Raw genomic sequence first — 27,815 nt, forward strand, 5'->3', positions numbered from 1 at the left:
ACAGTGGATTATACACTGCTGTCTGACACCAACAGAAATACAGTGGATTATACACTGCTGTCTGACACCAACAGAAATACAGTGGATTATACACTGCTGTCTGACACCAACAGAAATACAGTGGATTATACACTGCTGTCTGACACCAACAGAAATACAGTGGGTTATATACTGCTGTCTGACACCAACAGAAATACAGTGGATTATACACTGCTGTCTGACACCAACAGAAATACAGTGGATTATACACTGCTGTCTGACACCAACAGAAATACAGTGGATTATACACTGCTGTCTGACACCAACAGAAATACAGTGGATTATACACTGCTGTCTGACACCAACAGAAATACAGTGGATTATACACTGCTGTCTGACACCAACAGAAATACAGTGGATTATACACTGCTGTCTGACACCAACAGAAATACAGTGGATTATACACTGCTGTCTGACACCAACAGAAATACAGTGGATTATAAACTGCTGTCTGACACCAACAGAAATACAGTGGATTATACACTGCTGTCTGACACTAACAGAAATACAGTGGATTATACACTGCTGTCTGACACCAACAGAAATACAGTGGATTGTATACTGCTGTTTGACACCAACAGAAATACAGTGGATTATACACTGCTGTCTGACACCAACAGAAATACAGTGGATTATACACTGCTGTCTGACACCAACAGAAATACAGTGGATTATATACTGCTGTCTGACACCAACAGAAATACAGTGGATTATACACTGCTGTCTGACACCAACAGAAATACAGTGGATTATATACTGCTGTTTGACACCAACAGAAATACAGTGGGTTATATACTGCTGTCTGACACCAACAGAAATACAGTGGATTATACACTGCTGTCTGACACCAACAGAAATACAGTGGATTATATACTGCTGTCTGACACCAACAGAAATACAGTGGATTATATACTGCTGTCTGACACCAACAGAAATACAGTGGATTATATACTGCTGTTTGACACCAACAGAAATACAGTGGATTATACACTGCTGTCTGACACCAACAGAAATACAGTGGATTATATACTGCTGTCTGACACCAACAGAAATACAGTGGATTATATATTTAGTGTACAAAACATTAAGAACACCTGCTCTTTCCATGACAGACTGACCAGGTGACTCTTTATTGATGTCTCCTGATAAATCCACAGACGGGTTAAAGACGGATTTTAAGCCATGAGACAATTGAGACATGGATTGTGTGTGTGTGTCATTCAGAGGGTGAATGAACAAGACAACAGATTTAAGTGCCTTTGAACGGGGGTATGGTAGTAGGTACCAGGGGAGCACCGGTTTGTGTCAAGAACTGCAACGCTGCTGGGTTTTTCACACTCAACGGTTTCCCCGTGTGTATCAAGAAGAACACCAAACCAAAGGACATCCAGACAACTTGACACAACTGTGGGATGCATTGGAGTCAACATGGACCAGCATCCCTGTGGAACGCTCTCAACACCTTGTAGAGTCCATGCCCTGATGAATTGAGGCTGTTCTGAGGGCAAACTCAATATTAGGAAGGTGTTCTTAATGTTTTGTACACCAACAGCAATACAGTTTGAATTGAATTTTTAATTAACCTAAACAGTCATAAACTATCTCTAGCATTTACTCTGCATGGACTTTATTAACTCTGAGGGCTGATGGGACATATCTATCCCCCCCCCCCCTTTTCTGGTTACAGTCAGAGCTTTGCTGTGTATGTCTGTTAAGGATAGGACCTGGGGAAAGTCAACTGACCCTAAATCTGTGTTTATGAGTAAACTAGGACCTGGGGAAGGTCAACTGTGCCTATAGTCACAAAGCATCTTGGAGTAGAAGTTCTGATCTAGGATCTGTCCATATACCCTCATTCATTCTGATCTAGGATCTGTCCATATACCCTCATTCATTCTGATCTAGGATCTGTCCATATACCCTCATTCATTCTGATCTAGGATCTGTCCATATACCCTCATTCATTCTGATCTAGGATCTGTCCATATACCCTCATTCATTCTGATCTAGGATCTGTCCATATACCCTCATTCATTCTGATCTAGGATCTGTCCATATACCCTCATTCATTCTGATCTAGGATCTGTCCATATACCCTCATTCATTCTGATCTAGGATCTGTCCATATGCCCTCATTCATTCTGATTTAGGATCTGTCCATATACCCTCATTCATTCTGATCTAGGATCTGTCCATATACCCTCATTCATTCTGATCTAGGGTCTGTTCATATAACCTCATTCATTCTGATCTAGGATCTGTCCATATACCCTCATTGATTCTGATCTAGAATCTGTCCATAATCTTTTAAGTTAATATTTAAAAGGCTAAACTGGTCCTAGATCAGCACTCTTCCTCTGAGATGCTTTGTGGGATACGGTCCCTGATCCTAGACCTCTGTCTTTGAGTAACTAGTGGAATTGCATTGCCTGAGTAGGAACTAAAGTAAATGTAATCTTAATTAGATTACCATGTTGTCGCAGGAAATGTCCTGCACAGCAGTAATGCTAACTTTTAGTGTATTTAAGGTTTAAAAATTATTATTAAGTTGGTATTATCCACTTTAAAATATCATACTTGATTTGCCCTAACCAAAATAATGTATAAACCCCTACATAATGATGTCCATGAATTATAATCCACATAATAATGTCCATGAATTACAATCCACATAATGATGTCCATGAATTATCATCCACATAATGATGTCCATGAATTATAATCCACATAATAATGCACATTTGGCTGCAGGATTATTTCCCTGCTGTGAGAAACTGGTCAAATTAAAATGTGTGTACTTATTTCCATGTATTTTTTTTGTACATATGAACAGTAACTCTTGATACAACTACAAATCTATTAAATACAATTTTAAAACTATCACACTCTGTCCTGACAAACGATGTTGGCATCGCTGACTCTCACGCTCTCTTTTGGCATATGACTCATTCACTCACTCACTCATTCATTCACTCACTCATTCACTCACTCATTAATTAATTCACTCACCCATTCACTCATTAACTCACTCATTCATCCACTTACTCATTCATTCATCCACTCACTCATTCATCCACTCACTCACTCATTAATTCATTCACTCACTCATTAATTCACGCATTAATTAATTCATTCACTCATTAATTAATTAATTCACTCATTCATCCACTTACTCATTAATTCATTCACTCACTCATTCATCCACTTACTCATTAATTCATTCACTCACTCATTCATCCACTTACTCATTCATTCACTCACTCATTCATCCACTTACTCATTAATTCATTCACTCATTCATCCACTCACTCATTAATTCATTCACTCACTCATATATAAGAATACGCCATGTTTTACTTACCATTGGCATCTCTCACCAAGCCTAGCTCTTTTCAGTGTTAGCCATAAGACTAAGCTGTCCCTAAAGTCAATTGAATTGCCAAAATGATAAAAACCTAATTAGCCCACTCCTGTCTATACGGAAATATATAAAATCATTCCAAATAGGCTACTAAAGCGTGAGGACAGAGGATCATTAACTTGTTTTTTTTATTTTTTATTATGTTTGAAATTGCATTGCCTACATTCGGAAGGAAAGGCAGCATACCTCCACTAGCCACCGTGCTTCTACACCTGCATTGCTTGCTGTTTTTGGTTTTAGGCTGGGGTTTCTGTACAGCACTTTGAGATGTCAGCTGATGTACGAAGGGCTATATAAATACATTTGATTTGATGTGTAATTTGGGCATGCCGTGCTGCAAATACCAATGACCTTTTATGTCTTGAATCTTGCCTTGGAGGCAGAATTTAGCAGATTCATCCTATAGATGAGCCAGCTACAAAGTCAAAAATCGGCTATATCATTAAACATTCAGAACAATACCATGTCTTACTACAGCCACATTCCAGCCACATTCCAAATGGATTAAATCTGTTTTTTTAAATCTGTTTTTGTTCTCTCACCCATCTACACACTATACCCCATAATGTGTGTGTGTGTTTGATGTCGACGACTCTGACTTTACTTTCATTAATCTGATGACTTATTTATTTCATCCACTAACTATGTTTAATTGTTACCCGATTAAATTAATCATGTAACAATTAACTCATTCAAAAATCCAAGATGGCGTAGCAGTCAGGCGTCTTTTTGTCTTCGTCTTGTCGTGTATATATATCTTTTTATATATTTTTCTCAACATATATTTTTTATTTTATTTTTCTTAACCCCAACTTCAACATACTCTCCCGCCACCCGCCTCACCCAATGTGGTATGGATCTGCTATTTTCTTTACTTTAGAACTGGAAGCCCAACAGAAGCAGCCAGCTAACTAGCTACTAGCTAGTAGTCAGCAAGCCACTGCTAGCGGTTATCAGCTAACCTTTAGTTTTTCAACAGACTCCTTCGTCGCGACGTCCCCTGAATGCCCATCTGCTAGCCGCGGCCCGCTAGCTGTCTAGAGCTGAAGAGGTCCATCAGCCAACTTCTTGGGCTACTATACCTATTGTTCCAATTGGCTTGGACCCTTTTACTACACAGACCCCTGCTGATCCATCACGACTGGTTTCCCGACGTAGCCGCCCTTCTGCTATCCCCGGCCCGCTAGCTGTCTGAATCGCCGTGTCTCCAGCCCGTCCAGCTACTCACTGGACCTTTAGATCACTGGGCTACGCATGCCTCCCCCTAATGTCAAATAGCCTGCTAGCCACGGCCTGCTGGCTGTCTGAATCGCCGCGTCTCCAGTTCGCCTAGCTACCCACTGGTCCCTATGATCACTCGGCTACGCATGCCTCTGCCTAATGTCAATATGCCTTGTCTATTGATGTTTTGGTTGGTGAGTATTGTATTATTTCACTGTAGAGCCTCCAGCCCTGCTCAATATGCCTTAGCTAACCCTTTAGTTCCATCTCCCACATATGCAGTGACCTCACCTGGTTTAATTGATGTCTCTTGGGCCAATACCTCACTCATCGTCACTCAATGCCTAGGTTTACCTCAACTGTATTCACATCCTACCATACCTTTGTCTGTACGTTATGCATTGAATCTATTCTATCGCGCCCAGAATCCTGCTCCTTTTACTCTCTGTTCCGAACGTACTAGACGACCACTTCTTATAGCCCTTAGCCGTACCCTCATCCTACTCCTCCTCTGTTCCTCTGGTGATGTAGAGGTTAACCCAGACCCTGCAGCCCCTAGCTCCACACCCATTCCCCCGGCCATCTCATTTGTTGACTTCTGTAACCGTAAAAGCCTTGGTTTCATGCATGTTAACATTAGAAGCCTACTCCCTACGTTTTTTTATTCACTGCTTTAACACACTCTGCCAACACTGATGTCCTAGCTGTGTCTGAATACTGGCTTAGGAAGGCCACCAAAACCCCTGAAATTTCCATCCCTAACTATAACATTTTCTGACGAGATTGCAACTCAGCCCCCTTTGGCAGTTCTATCTACTGCAGAGTTCTGTCTTCCTATCCAGGTGTGCCCAAACTATTTGGGCTTCTATTTTAAAAATCCACTTTTCCAGAAATAAGTCTCTCACCGTTTCCACTTGCTATAAAACCACCTTCTGCCCTCAGCTGTGCCCTGGACACCATATGTGAATGGATTGCCCCCCATCTATCTTCAGAGCTTGTGCTGTTAGGTGACTTTAACTGGGACATGTTTAACACCCTGGCCATCCTACAATCTGAGTTTGACGCCCTCAATCTCACACAAATTATCAATGAACCTACCAGGTACAACCCCAAATCTGTAAACACAGGCACCCTCATAGATATCATCCTAACCAACCTGCTCTCCAAATACACCTCTGCTGTCTTCAACCAGGATCTCAGTGATCACTGCCTCATTGCTTGCGTCCGTAATGGGTCTGCGGTCAAACAACCACCCCTCATCACTGTCAAACGCTCCCTAAAACACTTCAGCGAGCAGGCCTTTCTAATCGACCTGGCCTGGGTATCCTGGAAGGATATTGACCTCATTCTGTCAGTAGAGGATGCCTGGTTATTCTTTAAAAGTGCTTTCCTCACAATCTAAAATAAGCATGCCCCATTCAATAAATGTAGAACCAGGAACAGGTATAGCCCGTGGTTCACTCCAGACTTGACTGCCCTTGACCAGCACAAAAACATCCTGTGGCGTTCTGCATTAGCATCAAACAGCCCCCGTGATATGCAACTTTTCAGGGAAGTTAGGAACCAATATACACAGGCAGTTAGGAAAGCAAAGGCTAGCTTTTTCAAACAGAAATGTGCATCCTGCAGCACAAACTCCAAAAAGTTCTGGGACACTGTAAAGTCCATGGAGAATAAGAGCGCCTCCTCACAGCTGCCCACTGCACTGAGGCTAGGAAACACTGTCACCACCGATAAAGCCACAATAATTGAGAATTTCAAGAAGCATTTTTCTACGGCTGGCCATGCTTTCCACCTGGCTACCCCTACCCTGGTCAAAAGCCCTGCACCCCGCACAGCAACTTGCCCAAGCCTCCCCATTTCTCCTTCACCCAAATCCAGATAGCTGATGTTCTGAAAGAGCTGCAAAATCTGGACACCTACAAATCAGCAGGGCTAGACAATCTGGACACCCTCATTCCAAAATGATCACCCGAAATTGTTGCAACCCCTATTACTAGCCTGTTCAACCTCTCTCTTTCGTATTGTCTGAGATCCCTAAAGATTGGAAAGCTGCCGCGGTCATCCCCCTCTTCAAAGGGGAGACACTCTAGACCCAAACTGCTACAGACCTATATCCATCCTACCCTGTCTTTCTAAAGTCTTCGAAAGCCAAGTTAACAAACAGATCATAAACCATTTCGAATCCCACCGTACCTTCTCCGCTGTGCAATCTGGTTTCTGAGCTGGTCATGGGTGCATCTTAGCCACGCTCAAGGTCCTAAACGATATCATAACCGCCATCGATAAGAGACAATACTGTGCAGCTGTATTCATCGACCTGGCCAAGGCTTTTGACTCTATCAATCCCCAAATTCTCATCGCCAGACTCAACAGCCTTGGTTTCTCAAATGACTGCCTCGCCTGGTTCACCAACTACTTCTCAGACAGAGTTCAGTGTGTCAAATCGGAGGGCCTGTTGTCAGGACCTCTGGCAGTCTCTTTGGGGGGATACCACAGGGTTCAAATCTCAGGCCGACTCTTTTCTCTGCATACATCAATGATGTCGCTCTTGCTGCTGGAGATTCTCTGATCCACCTCTACGCAGACGACAACATTCTGTATACTTCTGGCCCTTCTTTGGACACTGTGTTAACTAACCTCCAGATGAGCTTCAATGCCATACAACTCTCCTTCCGTGGCCTCCAAATGCTCTTAAATGCAAGTAAAACTAAATGCATGCTCTTCAACCGATCACTGCCCGCGGTGGGGAAAAGAGAGAGGGAGAAAAAGGGACACTTATTGTGGACACATTCTATAACTATTCTACCATGAATCATATACTTTGCACACGAACCGCCAACCCATTTGGTGTAAGAAATCATGAATGTATTTACGTGTGAAAGGCCTTCGTTCGTCGTTTATCACTTTCGGAACCAATCCTTCTTCGAAAAGGGGTTTGGTGGGGTTTCCTGTGGGTGTAAGGCTCCGATTGTCCACAAGAGGTCCCAATGTCCTCCTTCTGAGTTGTCTGGCCTCTATGGGAGAACAGCTAATCAGCTGTACCAGTGATTGTCTGAGGTGAGCTTCTCGCCTCTTCCTCCTCGTGTAGGCATTCACGATTCGGACCACGATGGACATGAGCTGAAGCTCTTCGTCCCTCCGGTCCAAAGGAAGGTGGGTTAATTTCCTCACCTCGTGTTGAGGTTCAAAGCGTCAACCCTTCTAATAAATGTGCAGCTCTCCGCCTCACGTTTCCTGATCTAAGGTTATTTTCGTTGGCAATGCTTTTCATGCATTCTCGTCAAAGGGGATGGCTCCGTCCGTCCGTCTGACACCTTGGGGCGCGGCTACTTACTTACGAACAATTCAAAGGAGATGGATTATCTCATACCTGATAAAATCACATTCCTATCTTAAGGAAAATGCTTGAATCATTTTTCATATCCTATGCACAATGTATTGGCAGATAAAGGGGTTTCCTTTCTAAGTTACAGTATTTCATCCATATAGTTATTAATGACATCACAAAATGAAAAGCAATATTGTATTCGTTTTCCTCATCTCCCCACTGACCATTCACCACATTCTTTATGTTAGAATTATTGTTCCATTATCCACTTTTTTGGACAAAGGGACATTCCTTGAGCCAATACTGGAGGGTAAAGAGAGAAAGTGTCCCTCACTTGTAATTTACGATAGGTGTGAACGGCCAACCATCCACCTGCTCCCCCTCTCCCCTCTGTGGGGGAGAGAGAGGCCAGGTTACTGTCACCCCCCCACCCCCAGTCATCAGACAGTATTGGCTGGTTTTCATGTTCAGTACGCATCCTCTATTTTGTTAATTTGCATCATTGTTATTAAACTCTCCTTCTGCACCTGCTTCCCGACTCCCTGCGTAAAAGTGAGATCATTGAAAATAAAATAAAAATCACATCCCTGAGTCACCTTTGGTAGCGATTACAGCTGTGAGTCTTTCTGGGTACATTTTTAAGAGCTTTGCACATCTGAATTGTACGATATTCGCACACAATTTTTTATTTATTACTTATGCTCTGTCAAGTTGGTTGTTGATCATTGCAAGACAGCTATTTTCAAATCTGGCCATAGATTTTCAAGCCGATTGTCACGGCCGTGGAAAGAACTGGACCAAAGCGCAGCGTGGTGAGAGTAAATATTCATTTTATTTAGGATGACGCCGTCAAAAACAATAAACAATACAAACAACCGTGAAGCTTACAGGGCACAATGCCTCAAACAAAGTTAACTACCCACAAAGACAGGTGGGAAAAAGGGCTGCCTAAGTATGGTTCCCAATCAGAGTCAACGATAGACAGCTGTCCCTGATTGAGAACCCTACCCGGTCAAAACATAGAAATACAAAACATAGAAAATAGAACATAGAATGCCCACCCAACATCACACCCTGACCTAACCAAATAGATAAATAAAACGGCTCTCTAAGGTCAGGGCGTGACAGTATTTATGTTCAAAATGTAACTGGGCCACTCAGGAACATTCACTGTTTTCTTGGTAAGCAACTCCTGTATATTTGGCCTTGTGTTTTAGTTTATTGTGCTGCTGAAAGGTGCACAACAGTGTCTGTTGGAAAGCAGACTGAACCAGATTTTCCTCTCTGATTTTTCCTGTGCTTAGCTCTATTCTGTTTCTTTTCATGCTAAAAAAAACTCCCTAGTCCTTGCCGATGACAAACATTCTCATAACATGATGCAGCCCCCCATCATCCTTGAAAATATGAAGGGTGGTACTCAGTGATGTGTTGTGTTTGCCCCAAATATAACGCTTTGTATTCAGGACATAAAGTTAATTTCTTTTGCCACATTTTTTGCAGTTTTACTTTAATGCCTTATTACAATCAGGATGCATGTTTTGGAATATTTTTATTCTGTACAGGCTTCCTCTTTTTCACTCTGTCACTTAGGTTAGTACTGTGGAGTAACTACAATGTTGTTGATCCATCCTCAGTTTTATCCTATCACAGCCATTAAACTCTAACTGGCCTCGTGGTGAAATCCCTGAGCGGTTTCCTTCCTCTCCGGCAACTGAGTTAGGAAGTACGCCTGTGACTGGGTGTATTGATACACAATCCAAAGTGTAATTAATAACTTCACCATAATTAAAGGGATACTCAATGTCAGATTTTTTTTTTTTACCCATCTACCAATAGGTGCCCTTCTTAATGAGGCATTAGAAATCCTCCCTCATTTGTTTGAAATTCACTGCTCGACTGAGGGACCTTACAGATAATTGTATGTGTGGGGTACAGAGATGAAGTAGTCATTCAAAAATCATGTTAAACACTATTATTGTACACAGAGTGAGTCCATGCAACTTATTATGTAACTTGTTAAGCAAATATTTACTCCTGAACTTATTTAGTTTGTGCTTCTACACCTGCATTGCTTGCTGTTTGGGGTTTTAGGCTGGGCTTCTGTACAGCACTATGAGATATCAGCTGATGTAAGAAGGGCTTTATAAATAAATGTGATTTGATTTAGGCTTGCCATAACAAAAGGGTTGAATACTTATGGACTCAAAACATTTCAGCTTTTCATTTTTAATACAGTTTGTAAACATTTCTAAAAACTAAATTCCACTTTGACATTATAGTGTATTGTGTGTAGGCCAGTGACACAAAATCTCACTTTAATCCATTTTATATTTAGGCTGTAACACAACCCCCTATCCACATTGACGGGACAGCAGTGAAGAAGGTGGAAAGTTTTAAGTTCCTCAGCGTACATATCACTGACAAACTGAAATGGTCCACCCACACAGACAGTGTGGTGAAGAAGGCGCAACAGCACCTCTTCAACCTCAGGAGGCTGAAGAAATTTAGCTTGTCACCTAAAACCCTCACAAGCTTTAACAGATGCACAATTGAGAGCATTCTGTCTCACCGCCTGGTACGGCAACTGCATCACCCACAACCGCAGGGCTCCAGAGAGTGGTGCGGTCTGCACAACGCATCACCGGGGGAAAACTACCTGCCCTCCAGGACACCTTCAGCACCCGATGTCACAGGAAGGCCAAAAAGATCATCAAGGATAACAACCATCCAAACCACTGCCTGTTCACCCCGCTATCATTCAGAAGGCGAGGTCAGTACAGGTGCATCAAAGCTGGGACCAAGAGACTGAAAAATATCTTCTATCTCAAGGCCATCAGACTGTTAAATAGCCATCACTAACTCAGAGAGGCTGCTGCCTACAGTTGTCCTTCCTTTAAAAGTTGTGGCGTAACATGCCTCTTACTAACAGTTTTGTGATTTTACTTCATGGTTAGGGTGAGTTTTATCAGAATCATTCATTTCATCTATTTTATCTCAGGGTTTAGTAAAACAGCACCATCTGGTGGCCGGAAATGTGTCTGCGGTGCTACTTGTTTATTACTACTTGACTAGCCTCATCGAGAACCAGCTGTGACAACGACGGGATTTTGGCGGCATGGCAACGAGCGACTACTACTTGACCGACCCAGAATAATTCAACTAGTTTCACTACTTGATGAGACTGACACAGAAACTAGAAAGTATGAAGCGTTGTTGTTGTTATGGAAGAATTTTATTTTAATTTGCCATAATCTATAGAGTTTGTCTGCTAAATAAACATTACAATCCTCTGGATGAGATATCTGTTATGTTGTGTGTGTCAATAAGTGTGTGTGTGTCATTAAGTGTATGTGTGTCATTTTATTTATTTATTGAACCTTTATTTAACTAGGCAAGTCAGTTAAGAAAAAATTGTTATTTACAATGACGGCCTACCCCGGCCAAACCCGGACGACGCTGGGGCAAATGTGCACCTCCCTATGAGACTCCCAATCACGGCCGGATGTGATGCAGCCTGGATTCAAACCAGGTAATGCAGTGACTCCTCTTTTACTGAGATGTAGTGTCTTAGACCACTGTGCCACTCGGGGGCCCATATTGGGTCATGCAGTGTGTGTGTGTGTGTGTGTGTGTCATGCAGTGTGTGTGTGTGTGTGTGTGTCATGCAGTGTGCGTGTGTGTGTGTGTGTGTGTGTGTCATGCAGTGTGTGTGTGTGTGTGTGTTTGTCATGCAGTGTGTGTGTCATGCAGTGTGTGTTTGTCATGCAGTGTGTGTGTGTGTGTGTCATGCAGTGTGTGTTTGTCATGCAGTGTGTGTGTGTGTGTGTGTCATGCAGTGTGTGTGTGTGTGTGTGTGTGTCAAGCAGTGTGTGTGTGTGTGTGTGTGTGTATATCATGCAGTGTGTGTGTGTGTGTGTGTGTGTGTATCATGCAGTGTGTGTGTGTGTGTGTGTATCATGCAGTGTGTGTGTATCATGCAGTGTGTGTGTGTGTATCATGCAGTGTTTGTGTATCATGCAGTATGTGTATATCATGCAGTGTGTGTGTGTGTATCATGCAGTGTGTGTGTGTGTGTATCATGCAGTGTGTGTCATGCAGTGTGTGTGCAGCAGAGCGCCCTCAGTGTGTGTCTGAAGGACCTCATGCGATAGGCGTAGAGCAGCGGGTTAAGGGCAGAGTTGGCGTGGGACAGCAGTATGGCTGCCAGGGTGAGGGGCAGGGGCACGTGGCAGCGCGGGCACATCAACGTAACACAGTTCAGGAAGTGGAGAGGCAGCCAGCACAGCATAAACAGGAACAACACCAGGAACAGAGAGGTGGCCTTCCTCACCTCACGGCGCATACGCACCGCTCGCTTATACTCGCTGACGCCGGACCCACACCTGTCCTTCATTGGACCTCTGGACTCAGACTTGGATTCGCTGGCTACCACAGACCCAGAATCAGTTCTAACACAGCCACTAGCATGGCTAGTCATCTCTGCAGCATTTCCACTCCAACTCTCACCCTCTGAACATTTATTCCCAGCTCCTCCCCACACTGCTACCCCACTAACACCCCAAGCCTCAACCCTAGCCCTCTTTCCAGCCCCAGCCTCAACCCTAGCCCTTTTTCCAGCCCCAGCCTCAACCCTAGCCCTCTTTCCAGCCCCAGCCTCAACCCTAGCCTTCTTTCCAGCCCCAGCCTCAACCCTAGTCGTCTTTCCAGCCCCAGCCTCAACCCTAGTCGTCTTTCCAGCCCCAAACTCAACCCTAGCCCTCTTTCCAGCCCCAGCGTCATCCACTCTGCTCCCAGCCCCAGTCCCACAATCCCTGGTATCAGGCCAGGCTGGTCCCCTCTCTCCCTCCCTGGTATCAGGCCAGGCTGGTCCCCTCTCTCCATCCCTGGTATCAGGCCTGGCTGGTCCACTCTCTCCATCCCTGGTATCAGGCCTGGCTAGTCCACTCTCTCCATCCCTGGTATCAGGCCTGGCTGGTCCACTCTCTCCATCCCTGGTATCAGGCCTGGCTGGTCCACTCTCTCCATCCCTGGTATCAGGCCTGGCTGGTCCACTCTCTCCATCCCTGGTATCAGGCCTGGCTGGTCCACTCTCTCCATCCCTGGTATCAGGCCTGGCTGGTCCACTCTCTCCATCCCTGGTATCAGGCCTGGCTGGTCCACTCTCTCCATCCCTGATATCAGGCCTGGCTGGTCCCATCTCTCCATCCCTGATATCAGGCCTGGCTGGTCCCATCTCTCCATCCCTGATATCAGGCCTGGCTGGTCCACTCTCTCCATCCCTGGTAAAAAAACATCCTATGGCGTTCTGCATTAGCATCAAACAGCCCCCGTGATATGCAACTTTTCAGGGAAGTTAGGAACCAATATACACAGGCAGTTAGGAAAGCAAAGGCTAGCTCTTTCAAACAGAAATGTGCATCCTGCAGCACAAACTCCAAAAAGTTCTGGGACACTGTAAAGTCCATGGAGAATAAGAGTGCCTCCTCACAGCTGCCCACTGAGGCTAGGAAACACTGTCACCACCGATAAAGCCACAATAATTGAGAATTTCAAGAAGCATTTTTCTACGGCTGGCCATGCTTTCCACCTGGCTACCCCTACCCTGGTCAATAGCCCTGCACCCCCCACAGCAACTTGCCCAAGCCTCCCCATTTCTCCTTCACCCAAATCCAGATAGCTGATGTTCTGAAAGAGCTGCAAAATCTGGACACCTACAAATCAGCAGGGCTAGACAATCTGGACCCTCTCTTTCCAAAATGATCACCCAAAATTGTTGCAACCCCTATTACTAGCCTGTTCAACCTCTCTCTTTCGTATTGTCTGAGATCCCTAAAGATTGGAAAGCTGCCGCGGTCATCCCCCTCTTCAAAGGGGGAGACACTCTAGACCCTAACTGCTACAGACCTATATCCATCCTACCCTGTCTTTCTAAAGTCTTCGAAAGCCAAGTTAACAAACAGATCACCGACCTTTTCGAATCCCACTGTACCTTCTCCGCTGTGCAATCTGGTTTCTGAGCTGGTCATGGGTGCACCTTAGCCACGCTCAAGGTCCTAAACGATATCATAACCGCCATCGATAAGAGACAATACTGTGAAGCTGTATTCATCGACCTGGCCAAGGCTTTTGACTCTATCAATCCCCAAATTCTCATCGCCAGACTCAACAGCCTTGGTTTCTCAAATGACTGCCTCGCCTGGTTCACCAACTACTTATCAGACAGAGTTCAGTGTGTCAAATCGGAGGGCCTGTTGTCAGGACCTCTGGCAGTCTCTTTGGGGGGATACCACAGGGTTCAAATCTCAGGCCGACTCTTTTCTCTGTATACATCAATGATGTCGCTCTTGCTGCTGGTAATTCTCTGATCCACCTCTACGCAGACGACAACATTCTGTATACTTCTGGCCCTTCTTTGGACACTGTGTTAACTAACCTCCAGTCGAGCTTCAATGCCATACAACTCTCCTTCCGTGGCCTCCAAATGCTCTTAAATGCAAGTAAAACTAAATGCATGCTCTTCAACCGATCACTGCCCGCGGTGGGGAAAAGAGAGAGAGGGAGAAAAAGGGACACTTATTGTGGACACATTCTATAACTATTCTCCCATTAATTATATACTTTGCACACGAACCGCCGACCCATTTGAAGAAGAAATCATGAATGTATTTACGTGTGAAAGGCCTTCATTCGTCGTTTATCACTTTAGGAAACAATCCTTCTTGGGTTTTGGTGGGGTTTCCTGTGGGTGTAAGGCTCCGATTGTCCACAAGAGGTCCCAATGTCCTCCTTCTGAGTTGTCTGGCCTCTATGGGAGAACAGCTAATCAGCTGTACCAGTGATTGTCTGAGGTGAGCTTCTCGCCTCTTCCTCCTCGTGTAGGCATTCACGATTCGGACCACGATGGACATGAGCTGAAGCTCTTCGTCTCTCCGGTCCAAAGGAAGGTGGGTTAATTTCCTCACCTCGTGTTGAGGTTCAAAGCGTCAACCCTTCTAATAAATGTGCAGCTCTCCGCCTCACGTTTCCTGATCTAAGGTTATTTTCGTTGGCAATGCTTTTCATGCATTCTCGTCAAAGGGGATGGCTCCGTCCGTCCGTCTGACACCTTGGGGCGCGGCTACTTACTTACGAACAATTCAAAGGAGATGGATTATCTCATACCTGATAAAATCACATTCCTATCTTAAGGAAAATGCTTGAATCATTTTTTATATCCTATGCACAATGTATTGGCAGATAAAGGGGTTTCCTTTCTAAGTTACAGTATTTCATCCATATAGTTATTAATGACATCACAAAATGAAAAGCAATATTGTATTCGTTTTCCTCATCTCCCCACTGACCATTCACCACATTCTTTATGTTAGAATTATTGTTCCATTATCCACTTTTTTGGACAAAGGGACATTCCTTGAGCCAATACTGGAGGGTAAAGAGAGAAAGTGTCCCTCACTTGTAATTTACGATAGGTGTGAACGGTCAACCATCCACCTGCTCCCCCTCTCCCCTCTGTGGGGGAGAGAGAGGCCAGGTTACTGTCACCCCCCCACCCCCAGTCATCAGACAGTATTGGCTGGTTTTCATGTTCAGTACGCATCCTCTATTTTGTTAATTTGCATCATTGTTATTAAACTCTCCTTCTGCACCTGCTTCCCGACTCCCTGCGTAAAAGTGACATCATTGAAAATAAAATAAAAATCACATCCCTGAGTCACCTTTGGTAGCGATTACAGCTGTGAGTCTTTCTGGGTACATTTTTAAGAGCTTTGCACATCTGAATTGTACGATATTCGCACACAATTTTTTATTTATTACTTATGCTCTGTCAAGTTGGTTGTTGATCATTGCAAGACAGCTATTTTCAAATCTGGCCATAGATTTTCAAGCCGATTGTCACGGCCGTGGAAAGAACTGGACCAAAGCGCAGCGTGGTGAGAGTAAATATTCATTTTATTTAGGATGACGCCGTCAAAAACAATAAACAATACAAACAACCGTGAAGCTTACAGGGCACAATGCCTCAAACAAAGTTAACTACCCACAAAGACAGGTGGGAAAAAGGGCTGCCTAAGTATGGTTCCCAATCAGAGTCAACGATAGACAGCTGTCCCTGATTGAGAACCCTACCCGGTCAAAACATAGAAATACAAAACATAGAAAATAGAACATAGAATGCCCACCCAACATCACACCCTGACCTAACCAAATAGAGAAATAAAACGGCTCTCTAAGGTCAGGGCGTGACAGTATTTATGTTCAAAATGTAACTGGGCCACTCAGGAACATTCACTGTTTTCTTGGTAAGCAACTCCTGTATATTTGGCCTTGTGTTTTAGTTTATTGTGCTGCTGAAAGGTGCACAACAGTATCTGTTGGAAAGCAGACTGAACCAGATTTTCCTCTCTGATTTCTCCTGTGCTTAGCTCTATTCTGTTTCTTTTCATGCTAAAAAAAACTCCCTAGTCCTTGCCGATGACAAACATTCTCATAACATGATGCAGCCCCCCATCATCCTTGAAAATATGAAGGGTGGTACTCAGTGATGTGTTGTGTTTGCCCCAAATATAACGCTTTGTATTCAGGACATAAAGTTAATTTCTTTTGCCACATTTTTTGCAGTTTTACTTTAATGCCTTATTACAATCAGGATGCATGTTTTGGAATATTTTTATTCTGTACAGGCTTCCTTCTTTTCACTCTGTCACTCAGGTTAGTACTGTGGAGTAACTACAATGTTGTTGATCCATCCTCAGTTTTCTCCTATCACAGCCATTAAACTCTAACTGGCCTCGTGGTGAAATCCCTGAGCGGTTTCCTTCCTCTCCGGCAACTGAGTTAGGAAGTACGCCTGTGACTGGGTGTATTGATACACAATCCAAAGTGTAATTAATAACTTCACCATAATTAAAGGGATACTCAATGTCAGATTTTTTTTTTTACCCATCTACCAATAGGTGCCCTTCTTAATGAGGCATTAGAAATCCTCCCTCATTTGTTTGAAATTCACTGCTCGACTGAGGGACCTTACAGATAATTGTATGTGTGGGGTACAGAGATGAAGTAGTCATTCAAAAATCATGTTAAACACTATTATTGTACACAGAGTGAGTCCATGCAACTTATTATGTAACTTGTTAAGCAAATATTTACTCCTGAACTTATTTAGTTTGTGCTTCTACACCTGCATTGCTTGCTGTTTGGGGTTTTAGGCTGGGCTTCTGTACAGCACTATGAGATATCAGCTGATGTAAGAAGGGCTTTATAAATAAATGTGATTTGATTTAGGCTTGCCATAACAAAAGGGTTGAATACTTATGGACTCAAAACATTTCAGCTTTTCATTTTTAATACAGTTTGTAAACATTTCTAAAAACTAAATTCCACTTTGACATTATAGTGTATTGTGTGTAGGCCAGTGACACAAAATCTCACTTTAATCCATTTTATATTTAGGCTGTAACACAACCCCCTATCCACATTGACGGGACAGCAGTGAAGAAGGTGGAAAGTTTTAAGTTCCTCAGCGTACATATCACTGACAAACTGAAATGGTCCACCCACACAGACAGTGTGGTGAAGAAGGCGCAACAGCACCTCTTCAACCTCAGGAGGCTGAAGAAATTTAGCTTGTCACCTAAAACCCTCACAAGCTTTAACAGATGCACAATTGAGAGCATTCTGTCTCACCGCCTGGTACGGCAACTGCATCACCCACAACCGCAGGGCTCCAGAGAGTGGTGCGGTCTGCACAACGCATCACCGGGGGAAAACTACCTGCCCTCCAGGACACCTTCAGCACCCGATGTCACAGGAAGGCCAAAAAGATCATCAAGGATAACAACCATCCAAACCACTGCCTGTTCACCCCGCTATCATTCAGAAGGCGAGGTCAGTACAGGTGCATCAAAGCTGGGACCAAGAGACTGAAAAATATCTTCTATCTCAAGGCCATCAGACTGTTAAATAGCCATCACTAACTCAGAGAGGCTGCTGCCTACAGTTGTCCTTCCTTTAAAAGTTGTGGCGTAACATGCCTCTTACTAACAGTTTTGTGATTTTACTTCATGGTTAGGGTGAGTTTTATCAGAATCATTCATTTCATCTATTTTATCTCAGGGTTTAGTAAAACAGCACCATCTGGTGGCCGGAAATGTGTCTGCGGTGCTACTTGTTTATTACTACTTGACTAGCCTCATCGAGAACCAGCTGTGACAACGACGGGATTTTGGCGGCATGGCAACGAGCGACTACTACTTGACCGACCCAGAATAATTCAACTAGTTTCACTACTTGATGAGACTGACACAGAAACTAGAAAGTATGAAGCGTTGTTGTTGTTATGGAAGAATTTTCTTTTCTTTTAATTTGCCATAATCTATAGAGTTTGTCTGCTAAATAAACATTACAATCCTCTGGATGAGATATCTGTTATGTTGTGTGTGTCAATAAGTGTGTGTGTGTCATTAAGTGTATGTGTGTCATTTTATTTATTTATTGAACCTTTATTTAACTAGGCAAGTCAGTTAAGAAAAAATTGTTATTTACAATGACGGCCTAGCCCGGCCTAACCCGGACGACGCTGGGGCAAATGTGCACCTCCCTATGAGACTCCCAATCACGGCCGGATGTGATGCAGCCTGGATTCAAACCAGGTAATGCAGTGACTCCTCTTTTACTGAGATGTAGTGTCTTAGACCACTGTGCCACTCGGGGGCCCATATTGGGTCATGCAGTGTGTGTGTGTGTGTGTGTGTGTCATGCAGTGTGTGTGTGTGTGTGTGTCATGCAGTGTGCGTGTGTGTGTGTGTGTGTGTGTGTCATGCAGTGTGTGTGTGTGTGTGTGTGTTTGTCATGCAGTGTGTGTCATGCAGTGTGTGTTTGTCATGCAGTGTGTGTGTGTGTGTGTCATGCAGTGTGTGTTTGTCATGCAGTGTGTGTGTGTGTGTGTGTCATGCAGTGTGTGTGTGTGTGTGTGTGTGTCAAGCAGTGTCGTGTCATGCAGTGTGTTGTAGCAGAGCGCACTCAGTGTGTGTGTGTATCATGCAGTGTGTGTGTGTGTGTGTGTGTGTGTATCATGCAGTGTGTGTGTGTGTATCATGCAGTGTGTGTGTGTGTGTATCATGCAGTGTTTGTGTATCATGCAGTGTGTGTGTGTGTGTGTATCATGCAGTGTGTGTGTGTGTATCATGCAGTGTGTGTGTGTGTATCATGCAGTGTGTGTCATGCAGTGTGTGTGTGTGTGTGTGTGTATCATGCAGTGTGTGTGCAGCAGAGCGCCCTCAGTGTGTGTCTGAAGGACCTCATGCGATAGGCGTAGAGCAGCGGGTTAAGGGCAGAGTTGGCGTGGGACAGCAGTATGGCTGCCAGGGTGAGGGGCAGGGGCACGTGGCAGCGCGGGCACATCAACGTAACACAGTTCAGGAAGTGGAGAGGCAGCCAGCACAGCATAAACAGGAACAACACCAGGAACAGAGAGGTGGCCTTCCTCACCTCACGGCGCATACGCACCGCTCGCTTATACTCGCTGACGCCGGACCCACACCTGTCCTTCATTGGACCTCTGGACTCAGACTTGGATTCGCTGGCTACCACAGACCCAGAATCAGTTCTAACACAGCCACTAGCATGGCTAGTCATCTCCGCAGCATTTCCACTCCAACTCTCACCCTCTGACCATTTATTCCCAGCTCCTCCCCACACTGCTACCCCACTAACACCCCAAGCCTCAACCCTAGCCCTCTTTCCAGCCCCAGCCTCAACCCTAGCCCTTTTTCCAGCCCCAGCCTCAACCCTAGCCCTCTTTCCAGCCCCAGCCTCAACCCTAGCCTTCTTTCCAGCCCCAGCCTCAACCCTAGTCGTCTTTCCAGCCCCAGCCTCAACCCTAGTCGTCTTTCCAGCCCCAAACTCAACCCTAGCCCTCTTTCCAGCCCCAGCGTCATCCACTCTGCTCCCAGCCCCAGTCCCACAATCCCTGGTATCAGGCCAGGCTGGTCCCCTCTCTCCCTCCCTGGTATCAGGCCAGGCTGGTCCCCTCTCTCCATCCCTGGTATCAGGCCTGGCTGGTCCACTCTCTCCATCCCTGGTATCAGGCCTGGCTAGTCCACTCTCTCCATCCCTGGTATCAGGCCTGGCTGGTCCACTCTCTCCATCCCTGGTATCAGGCCTGGCTGGTCCACTCTCTCCATCCCTGATATCAGGCCTGGCTGGTCCCATCTCTCCATCCCTGATATCAGGCCTGGCGGGTCCCATCTCTCCATCCCTGATATCAGGCCTGGCTGGTCCCATCTCTCCATCCCTGGTATCAGGCCTGGCTGGTCCCATCTCTCCATCCCTGGTATCAGGTCTGGCTGGTCCACTCTCTCCATCCCTGGTATCAGATCTGGCTGGTCCCATCTCTCCATCTGTGGTATCAGGCCTGGCTGGTCCCCTCTCTCCATCCCTGGTATCAGGTCTGGCTAGTCCCCTCCCGGCAGCGATGCGTCTGAGCTGCTGTCGGACCGTGAGGAAGATGTGACCGTAGATGATAAACATGACCACCAGGGGAACCAGCACGCAGCCCAAGAAGTTGAAGTAGACCATATAACTCAAATTGACCACACAGGGGAAGAGACAGGCCCTGAAAATAAAAAGTGAAGAGATTACACTTTTCATTTTAATTTAATACAGCATTATTTTTTTATAGAAATTAGTTAGCGTATAATTTAAATTTGAAAGTTCAAGTGAACCATATACTGGTGACAACCAGGTAGTTACAGATTGTAAGATTAACATTTAAATACAAATTTTAAAATGTTCAACAATGTCATGTTATGATACGTACCCAGAAGGTGGCAGTGATCCGTGCCAGCCCATCAGAGGGATGGAACCAGAGAATAGGGCCAGACACCAGGTGAGGATCAGGGCCAGCCGGGCGTTCCTGATTGATTTTTATTTTGGGGGTAAAACAATTAGAATGGTTTAAATACCGTTTTAAAAGTACAAACGGAATCCAGAGGATGACACATGAAAGCGAAAAAACATTTATTTCCAATGTGGTCCTGGGTGTCGGCCAATGCAGGACATAACACATACATGAAAACACATGGTTAGCAGCTAACTAGCCTCATCCACCTGGGTGGACTATGATCAGCAGATAACTAGCCTCATTCACCTGGCTGGACTATGATCAGCAGCTAACTAGTCTACATTCACCTGGGTGGACTATGATCAGCAGCTAACTAGTCTACATTCACCTGGCTGGACTATGATCAGCAGCTAACTAGTCTACATTCACCTGGGTGGACTATGATCAGCAGCTAACTAGTCTACATCCACCTGGGTGGACTATGATCAGCTAACTAGTCTACATCCACCTGGCTGGACTATGATCAGCAGCTAACTAGCCTCATTCACCTGGGTGGACTATGATCAGCAGCTAACTAGTCTACATCCACCTGGGTGGACTATGATCAGCTAACTAGTCTACATCCACCTGGCTGGACTATGATCAGCAGCTAACTAGCCTCATCCACCTGGGTGGACTATGATCAGCAGCTAACTAGCCTCATTCACCTGGCTGGACTATGATCAGCAGCTAACTAGCCTCATTCACCTGGCTGGACTATGATCAGCTAACTAGTCTACATTCACCTGGCTGGACTATGATCAGCAGCTAACTAGCCTCATTCACCTGGCTGGACTATGATCAGCTAACTAGTCTACATTAACCTGGGTGGACTATGATCAGCTAACTAGTCTACATCCACCTGGCTGGACTATGATCAGCAGCTAACTAGCCTCATTCACCTGGGTGGACTATGATCAGCAGCTAACTAGCCTCATTCACCTGGCTGGACTATGATCAGCTAACTAGTCTACATTCACCTGGGTGGACTATGATCAGCTAACTAGTCTACATCCACCTGGGTGGACTATGATCAGCAGCTAACTAGCCTCATTCACCTGGGTGGACTATGATCAGCAGATAACTAGCCTCATTCACCTGGCTGGACTATGATCAGCAGCTAACTAGCCTCAATCACCTGGGTGGACTATGATCAGCTAACTAGTCTACATCCACCTGGGTGGACTATGATCAGCTAACTAGTCTACATCCACCTGGGTGGACTATGATCAGCAGCTAACTAGCCTCATTCACCTGGCTGGACTATGATCAGCAGCTAACTAGCCTCATTCACCTGGGTGGACTATGATCAGCAGCTAACTAGTCTACATCCACCTGGGTGGACTATGATCAGCTAACTAGTCTACATCCACCTGGCTGGACTATGATCAGCAGCTAACTAGCCTCATTCACCTGGGTGGACTATGATCAGCAGCTAACTAGTCTACATCCACCTGGGTGGACTATGATCAGCTAACTAGTCTACATCCACCTGGCTGGACTATGATCAGCAGCTAACTAGCCTCATCCACCTGGGTGGACTATGATCAGCAGCTAACTAGCCTCATTCACCTGGCTGGACTATGATCAGCAGCTAACTAGCCTCATTCACCTGGCTGGACTATGATCAGCAGCTAACTAGCCTCATTCACCTGGCTGGACTATGATCAGCTAACTAGTCTACATTCACCTGGGTGGACTATGATCAGCTAACTAGTCTACATCCACCTGGCTGGACTATGATCAGCAGCTAACTAGCCTCATTCACCTGGGTGGACTATGATCAGCAGCTAACTAGCCTCATTCACCTGGCTGGACTATGATCAGCTAACTAGTCTACATTCACCTGGGTGGACTATGATCAGCTAACTAGTCTACATCCACCTGGGTGGACTATGATCAGCAGCTAACTAGCCTCATTCACCTGGGTGGACTATGATCAGCAGCTAACTAGCCTCATTCACCTGGCTGGACTATGATCAGCAGCTAACTAGCCTCAATCACCTGGGTGGACTATGATCAGCTAACTAGTCTACATCCACCTGGGTGGACTATGATCAGCTAACTAGTCTACATCCACCTGGGTGGACTATGATCAGCAGCTAACTAGCCTCATTCAGCTGGCTGGACTATGATCAGCAGCTAACTAGCCTCATTCACCTGGGTGGACTATGATCAGCAGCTAACTAGCCTCAATCACCTGGGTGGACTATGATCAGCAGCTAACTAGCCTCATTCACCTGGGTGGACTATGATCAGCAGCTAACTAGCCTCAATCACCTGGCTGGACTATGATCAGTAGCTAACTAGCCTCATTCACCTGGCTGGACTATGATACGCAGCTAACTAGCCTCAATCACCTGGCTGGACTATGATCAGCAGCTAACTAGCCTCAATCACCTGGGTGGACTATGATCAGCAGCTAACTAGCCTCATTCACCTGGGTGGACTATGATCAGCAGCTAACTAGCCTCATTCACCTGGGTGGACTATGATCAGTAGCTAACTAGCCTCATTCACCTGGCTGGACTATGATCAGCAGCTAACTAGCCTCAATCACCTGGGTGGACTATGATCAGCAGCTAACTAGCCTCATTCACCTGGCTGGACTATGATCAGCAGCTAACTAGCCTCATTCACCTGGGTGGACTATGATCAGCAGCTAACTAGTCTACATTCACCTGGGTGGACTATGATCAGCAGCTAACTAGTCTACATTCACCTGGGTGGACTATGATCAGCAGCTAACTAGCCTCATTCACCTGGCTGGACTATGATCAGCTAACTAGTCTACATCCACCTGGGTGGACTATGATATGCAGCTAACTAGTCTCATCCACCTGGGTGGACTATGATCAGCTAACTAGTCTACATCCACCCAGGTGGACTATGATCAGCTAACTAGTCTACATTCACCTGGGTGGACTATGATCAGCAGCTAACTAGTCTACATTCACCTGGGTGGACTATGATCAGCAGCTAACTAGCCTCATTCACCTGGCTGGACTATGATCAGCTAACTAGTCTACATCCACCTGGGTGGACTATGATATGCAGCTAACTAGTCTCATCCACCTGGGTGGACTATGATCAGCTAACTAGTCTACATCCACCCAGGTGGACTATGATCAGCTAACTAGTCTACATTCACCTGGGTGGACTATGATCAGCAGCTAACTAGCCTCATTCACCTGGGTGGACTATGATCAGCTAACTAGTCTACATCCAGCTGGGTGGACTATGATCAGCAGCTAAATAGCCTCATTCACCTGGCTGGACTATGATCAGCTAACTAGTCTACATCCACCCAGGTGGACTATGATCAGCAGCTAACTAGCCTCATTCACCTGGCTGGACTATGATCAGCTAACTAGTCTACATCCTCCTGGGTGGACTATGATCAGCTAACTAGTCTACATCCAGCTGGGTGGACTATGATCAGCAGCTAACTAGCCTCATTCACCTGGGTGGACTATGATCAGCTAACTAGTCTACATCCAGCTGGGTGGACTATGATCAGCTAACTAGTCTACATCCACCTGGTTGGACTATGATCAGCAGCTAACTAGCCTCATCCACCTGGGTGGACTATGATCAGCTAACTAGTCTACATCCAGCTGGGTGGACTATGATCAGCAGCTAACTAGTCTACATCCACCTGGGTGGACTATGATCAGCAGCTAACTAGCCTCATCCACCTGGGTGGACTATGATCAGCAGCTAACTAGTCTACATCCTCCTGGGTGGACTATGAGCAGATAACTAGTCTACATCCAGCTGGGTGGACTATGATCAGCAGCTAACTAGTCTACATCCACCTGGCTGGACTATGATCAGCAGCTAACTAGCCTCATCCACCTGGGTGGACTATGATCAGCAGCTAACTAGTCTACATCCACCTGGCTGGACTATGATCAGCTAACTAGTCTACATCCAGCTGGGTGGACTATGATCAGCAGCTAACTAGTCTACATCCACCTGGGTGGACTATGATCAGCTAACTAGTCTACATTCACCTGGGTGGACTATGATCAGCTAACTAGTCTACATTCACCTGGGTGGACTATGATCAGCAGCTAACTAGCCTCATCCACCTGGGTGGCCTATGATCAGCAGCTAACTAGTCTACATCCACCTGGGTGGACTATGATCAGCTAACTAGTCTACATCCACCTGGGTGGACTATGATCAGTAGCTAACTAGCCTCATTCACCTGGCTGGACTATGATCAGCAGCTAACTAGCCTCAATCACCTGGGTGGACTATGATCAGCAGCTAACTAGCCTCATTCACCTGGCTGGACTATGATCAGCAGCTAACTAGCCTCATTCACCTGGGTGGACTATGATCAGCAGCTAACTAGTCTACATTCACCTGGGTGGACTATGATCAGCAGCTAACTAGTCTACATTCACCTGGGTGGACTATGATCAGCAGCTAACTAGCCTCATTCACCTGGCTGGACTATGATCAGCTAACTAGTCTACATCCACCTGGGTGGACTATGATACGCAGCTAACTAGTCTCATCCACCTGGGTGGACTATGATCAGCTAACTAGTCTACATCCACCCAGGTGGACTATGATCAGCTAACTAGTCTACATTCACCTGGGTGGACTATGATCAGCAGCTAACTAGCCTCATTCACCTGGGTGGACTATGATCAGCTAACTAGTCTACATCCAGCTGGGTGGACTATGATCAGCAGCTAACTAGCCTCATTCACCTGGCTGGACTATGATCAGCTAACTAGTCTACATCCACCCAGGTGGACTATGATCAGCAGCTAACTAGCCTCATTCACCTGGCTGGACTATGATCAGCTAACTAGTCTACATCCTCCTGGGTGGACTATGATCAGCTAACTAGTCTACATCCACCTGGTTGGACTATGATCAGCAGCTAACTAGCCTCATCCACCTGGGTGGACTATGATCAGCTAACTAGTCTACATCCAGCTGGGTGGACTATGATCAGCAGCTAACTAGTCTACATCCACCTGGGTGGACTATGATCAGCAGCTAACTAGCCTCATCCACCTGGGTGGACTATGATCAGCAGCTAACTAGTCTACATCCTCCTGGGTGGACTATGAGCAGATAACTAGTCTACATCCAGCTGGGTGGACTATGATCAGCAGCTAACTAGTCTACATCCACCTGGCTGGACTATGATCAGCAGCTAACTAGCCTCATCCACCTGGGTGGACTATGATCAGCAGCTAACTAGTCTACATCCACCTGGCTGGACTATGATCAGCTAACTAGTCTACATCCAGCTGGGTGGACTATGATCAGCAGCTAACTAGTCTACATCCACCTGGGTGGACTATGATCAGCTAACTAGTCTACATTCACCTGGGTGGACTATGATCAGCTAACTAGTCTACATTCACCTGGGTGGACTATGATCAGCAGCTAACTAGCCTCATCCACCTGGGTGGCCTATGATCAGCAGCTAACTAGTCTACATTCACCTGGGTGGACTATGATCAGCAGCTAACTAGCCTCATCCACCTGGGTGGCCTATGATCAGCAGCTAACTAGTCTACATTCACCTGGGTGGACTATGATCAGCAGCTAACTAGCCTCACCCACCTGGGTGGCCTATGATCAGCAGCTAACTAGCCTCATCCACATGGGTGACCTACCTGGGGCTCACGATCCTCTGGTACTGGAGCGGCAGCAGGATGGCCACGTAGCGCTCTGCGGCTACCGCTAGCAGGCTGAGGATGGAGCTCTGGGTTAGCACGATGAGCACGCTCAGGAGGAGCAGACACAGAGGCAGGTTGTGGCGCGGCTGGCCCAAGTCGGTCAACACGGCGCACGGGATCGCCAGCACGCCCACAAAGATGTCGGCCACCGAAAGCGACACCTGGGAAAGGGGAATGGGGAGAGATAAGTTCCTTTTGAAGTTTCTTTGGTTCCTATTAGCTCATCTTCTCCACAGAGTTTGATAGAGGACTCATATTAATATGTGTGCCATCATGATATTTGTAGAGTAGTACATTTTCATCTCGTGTTTGAAAAAAAGCGTACGGGTCTAATATTGGTGATTTACCTGCCACCTGCAGTGCTGGAGTACTGAACCAAATCTTGTCGTTAATTTATTGTGGCCACTAGGTGGCGTCAAGCCATTTACTAATCATAAACAATCCAATTTGAAGAAGACAATCCTCAGACCATTGGCTGATCGCTCCCAACCATAGGAATTGAATTGAAATACTTTGAAATGGTGGGAGTCCTGAATGGCAATGCCCATGCTAAAAACAGGTTTTATACATCCATAGTCATCTATCTATCTCTTTTGATCTTCCTTCTTCCCATAGGGACCTTTTTAACAGTGTAACACGTTTCTCAGCCTCTCACCAGGAAGTAGTTGGTGACGGTGCGTAGCTTCCGGTTTCGGTTCACGGCGAGACAGACCAGGAAATTCCCAGCGATAGCGAGGAGAGCGATGAGCAGCTCAGCGGCGATGTAGGGCCAAGTAATACTGGGGACGGGGCTACTGGAGAGTTGGAATGCATCACAACTATCCCTGGTACTGATGTTCATACTGGTAATACTACCTGCTGATAAATAAATAAATAAATAAACACACACACACACACACACACACACACACACACACACCACAGTAAAATACAGTTCATGTTCAAATCATTTTATTATGACACTTTTTCCTTCAGCTAGCAGATTTACGTTTACCTAGAGCTGGTTAAGAGGTTAGGCTATGTTAAAGAGGATAGAATTGAGACACAATGGTACCTGCGTACCTGACTGTTAAGATAGACCATCCTCCTCCCACTGTCACTCAGGTGTCTTCTGACCTGTCGTCTACAGACTGAAAACACCTCCTCCCACTGTCACTCAGCTGTCTTCTGACCTGTCGTCTACAGACTGAAAACACCTCCTCCCAC

At 45.6% G+C, this 27,815-nt stretch overlaps 1 protein-coding gene across 1 annotated transcript; it reads right to left on the minus strand.

The window, feature by feature from the left end:
* Positions 1–12,102: 12,102 nt before the first annotated feature.
* Positions 12,103–27,450, minus strand: LOC139383645 (adenosine receptor A1-like). Its single transcript, XM_071128184.1, has 7 exons — positions 27,265–27,450; positions 26,547–26,770; positions 20,833–20,928; positions 20,469–20,628; positions 19,280–19,583; positions 12,980–13,291; positions 12,103–12,437 (listed from the first exon to the last, which is right to left on the minus strand). The coding sequence occupies exons 1-7, from the start codon at positions 27,448–27,450 to the stop codon at positions 12,103–12,105; spliced, it is 1,617 nt and encodes a 538-aa protein (XP_070984285.1).
* Between the last annotated feature and the right edge of the window lie 365 nt (positions 27,451–27,815).

The sequence above is a fragment of the Oncorhynchus clarkii genome, chromosome 25 (genome assembly GCF_045791955.1).
Source record: "Oncorhynchus clarkii lewisi isolate Uvic-CL-2024 chromosome 25, UVic_Ocla_1.0, whole genome shotgun sequence".
NCBI lineage: Eukaryota > Metazoa > Chordata > Actinopteri > Salmoniformes > Salmonidae > Oncorhynchus > Oncorhynchus clarkii.

Bases quoted from the DNA above. Each gene is read 5' to 3' on its own strand.
- LOC139383645 (XM_071128184.1), bottom strand. From the start codon at position 27,450: ATGAACATCAGTACCAGGGATAGTTGTGATGCATTCCAACTCTCCAGT. The intron at 19,584-20,468 runs GCCAGACCTGAT...AGCGAATCCAAG, and splicing joins TCGCTGCCGGGAGGGGACTA to TCTGAGTCCAGAGGTCCAAT. The intron at 12,438-12,979 runs GCCTGATACCAG...GGTCTGTGGTAG, and splicing joins GGAGAGAGTGGACCAGCCAG to CCAGCGAATCCAAGTCTGAG.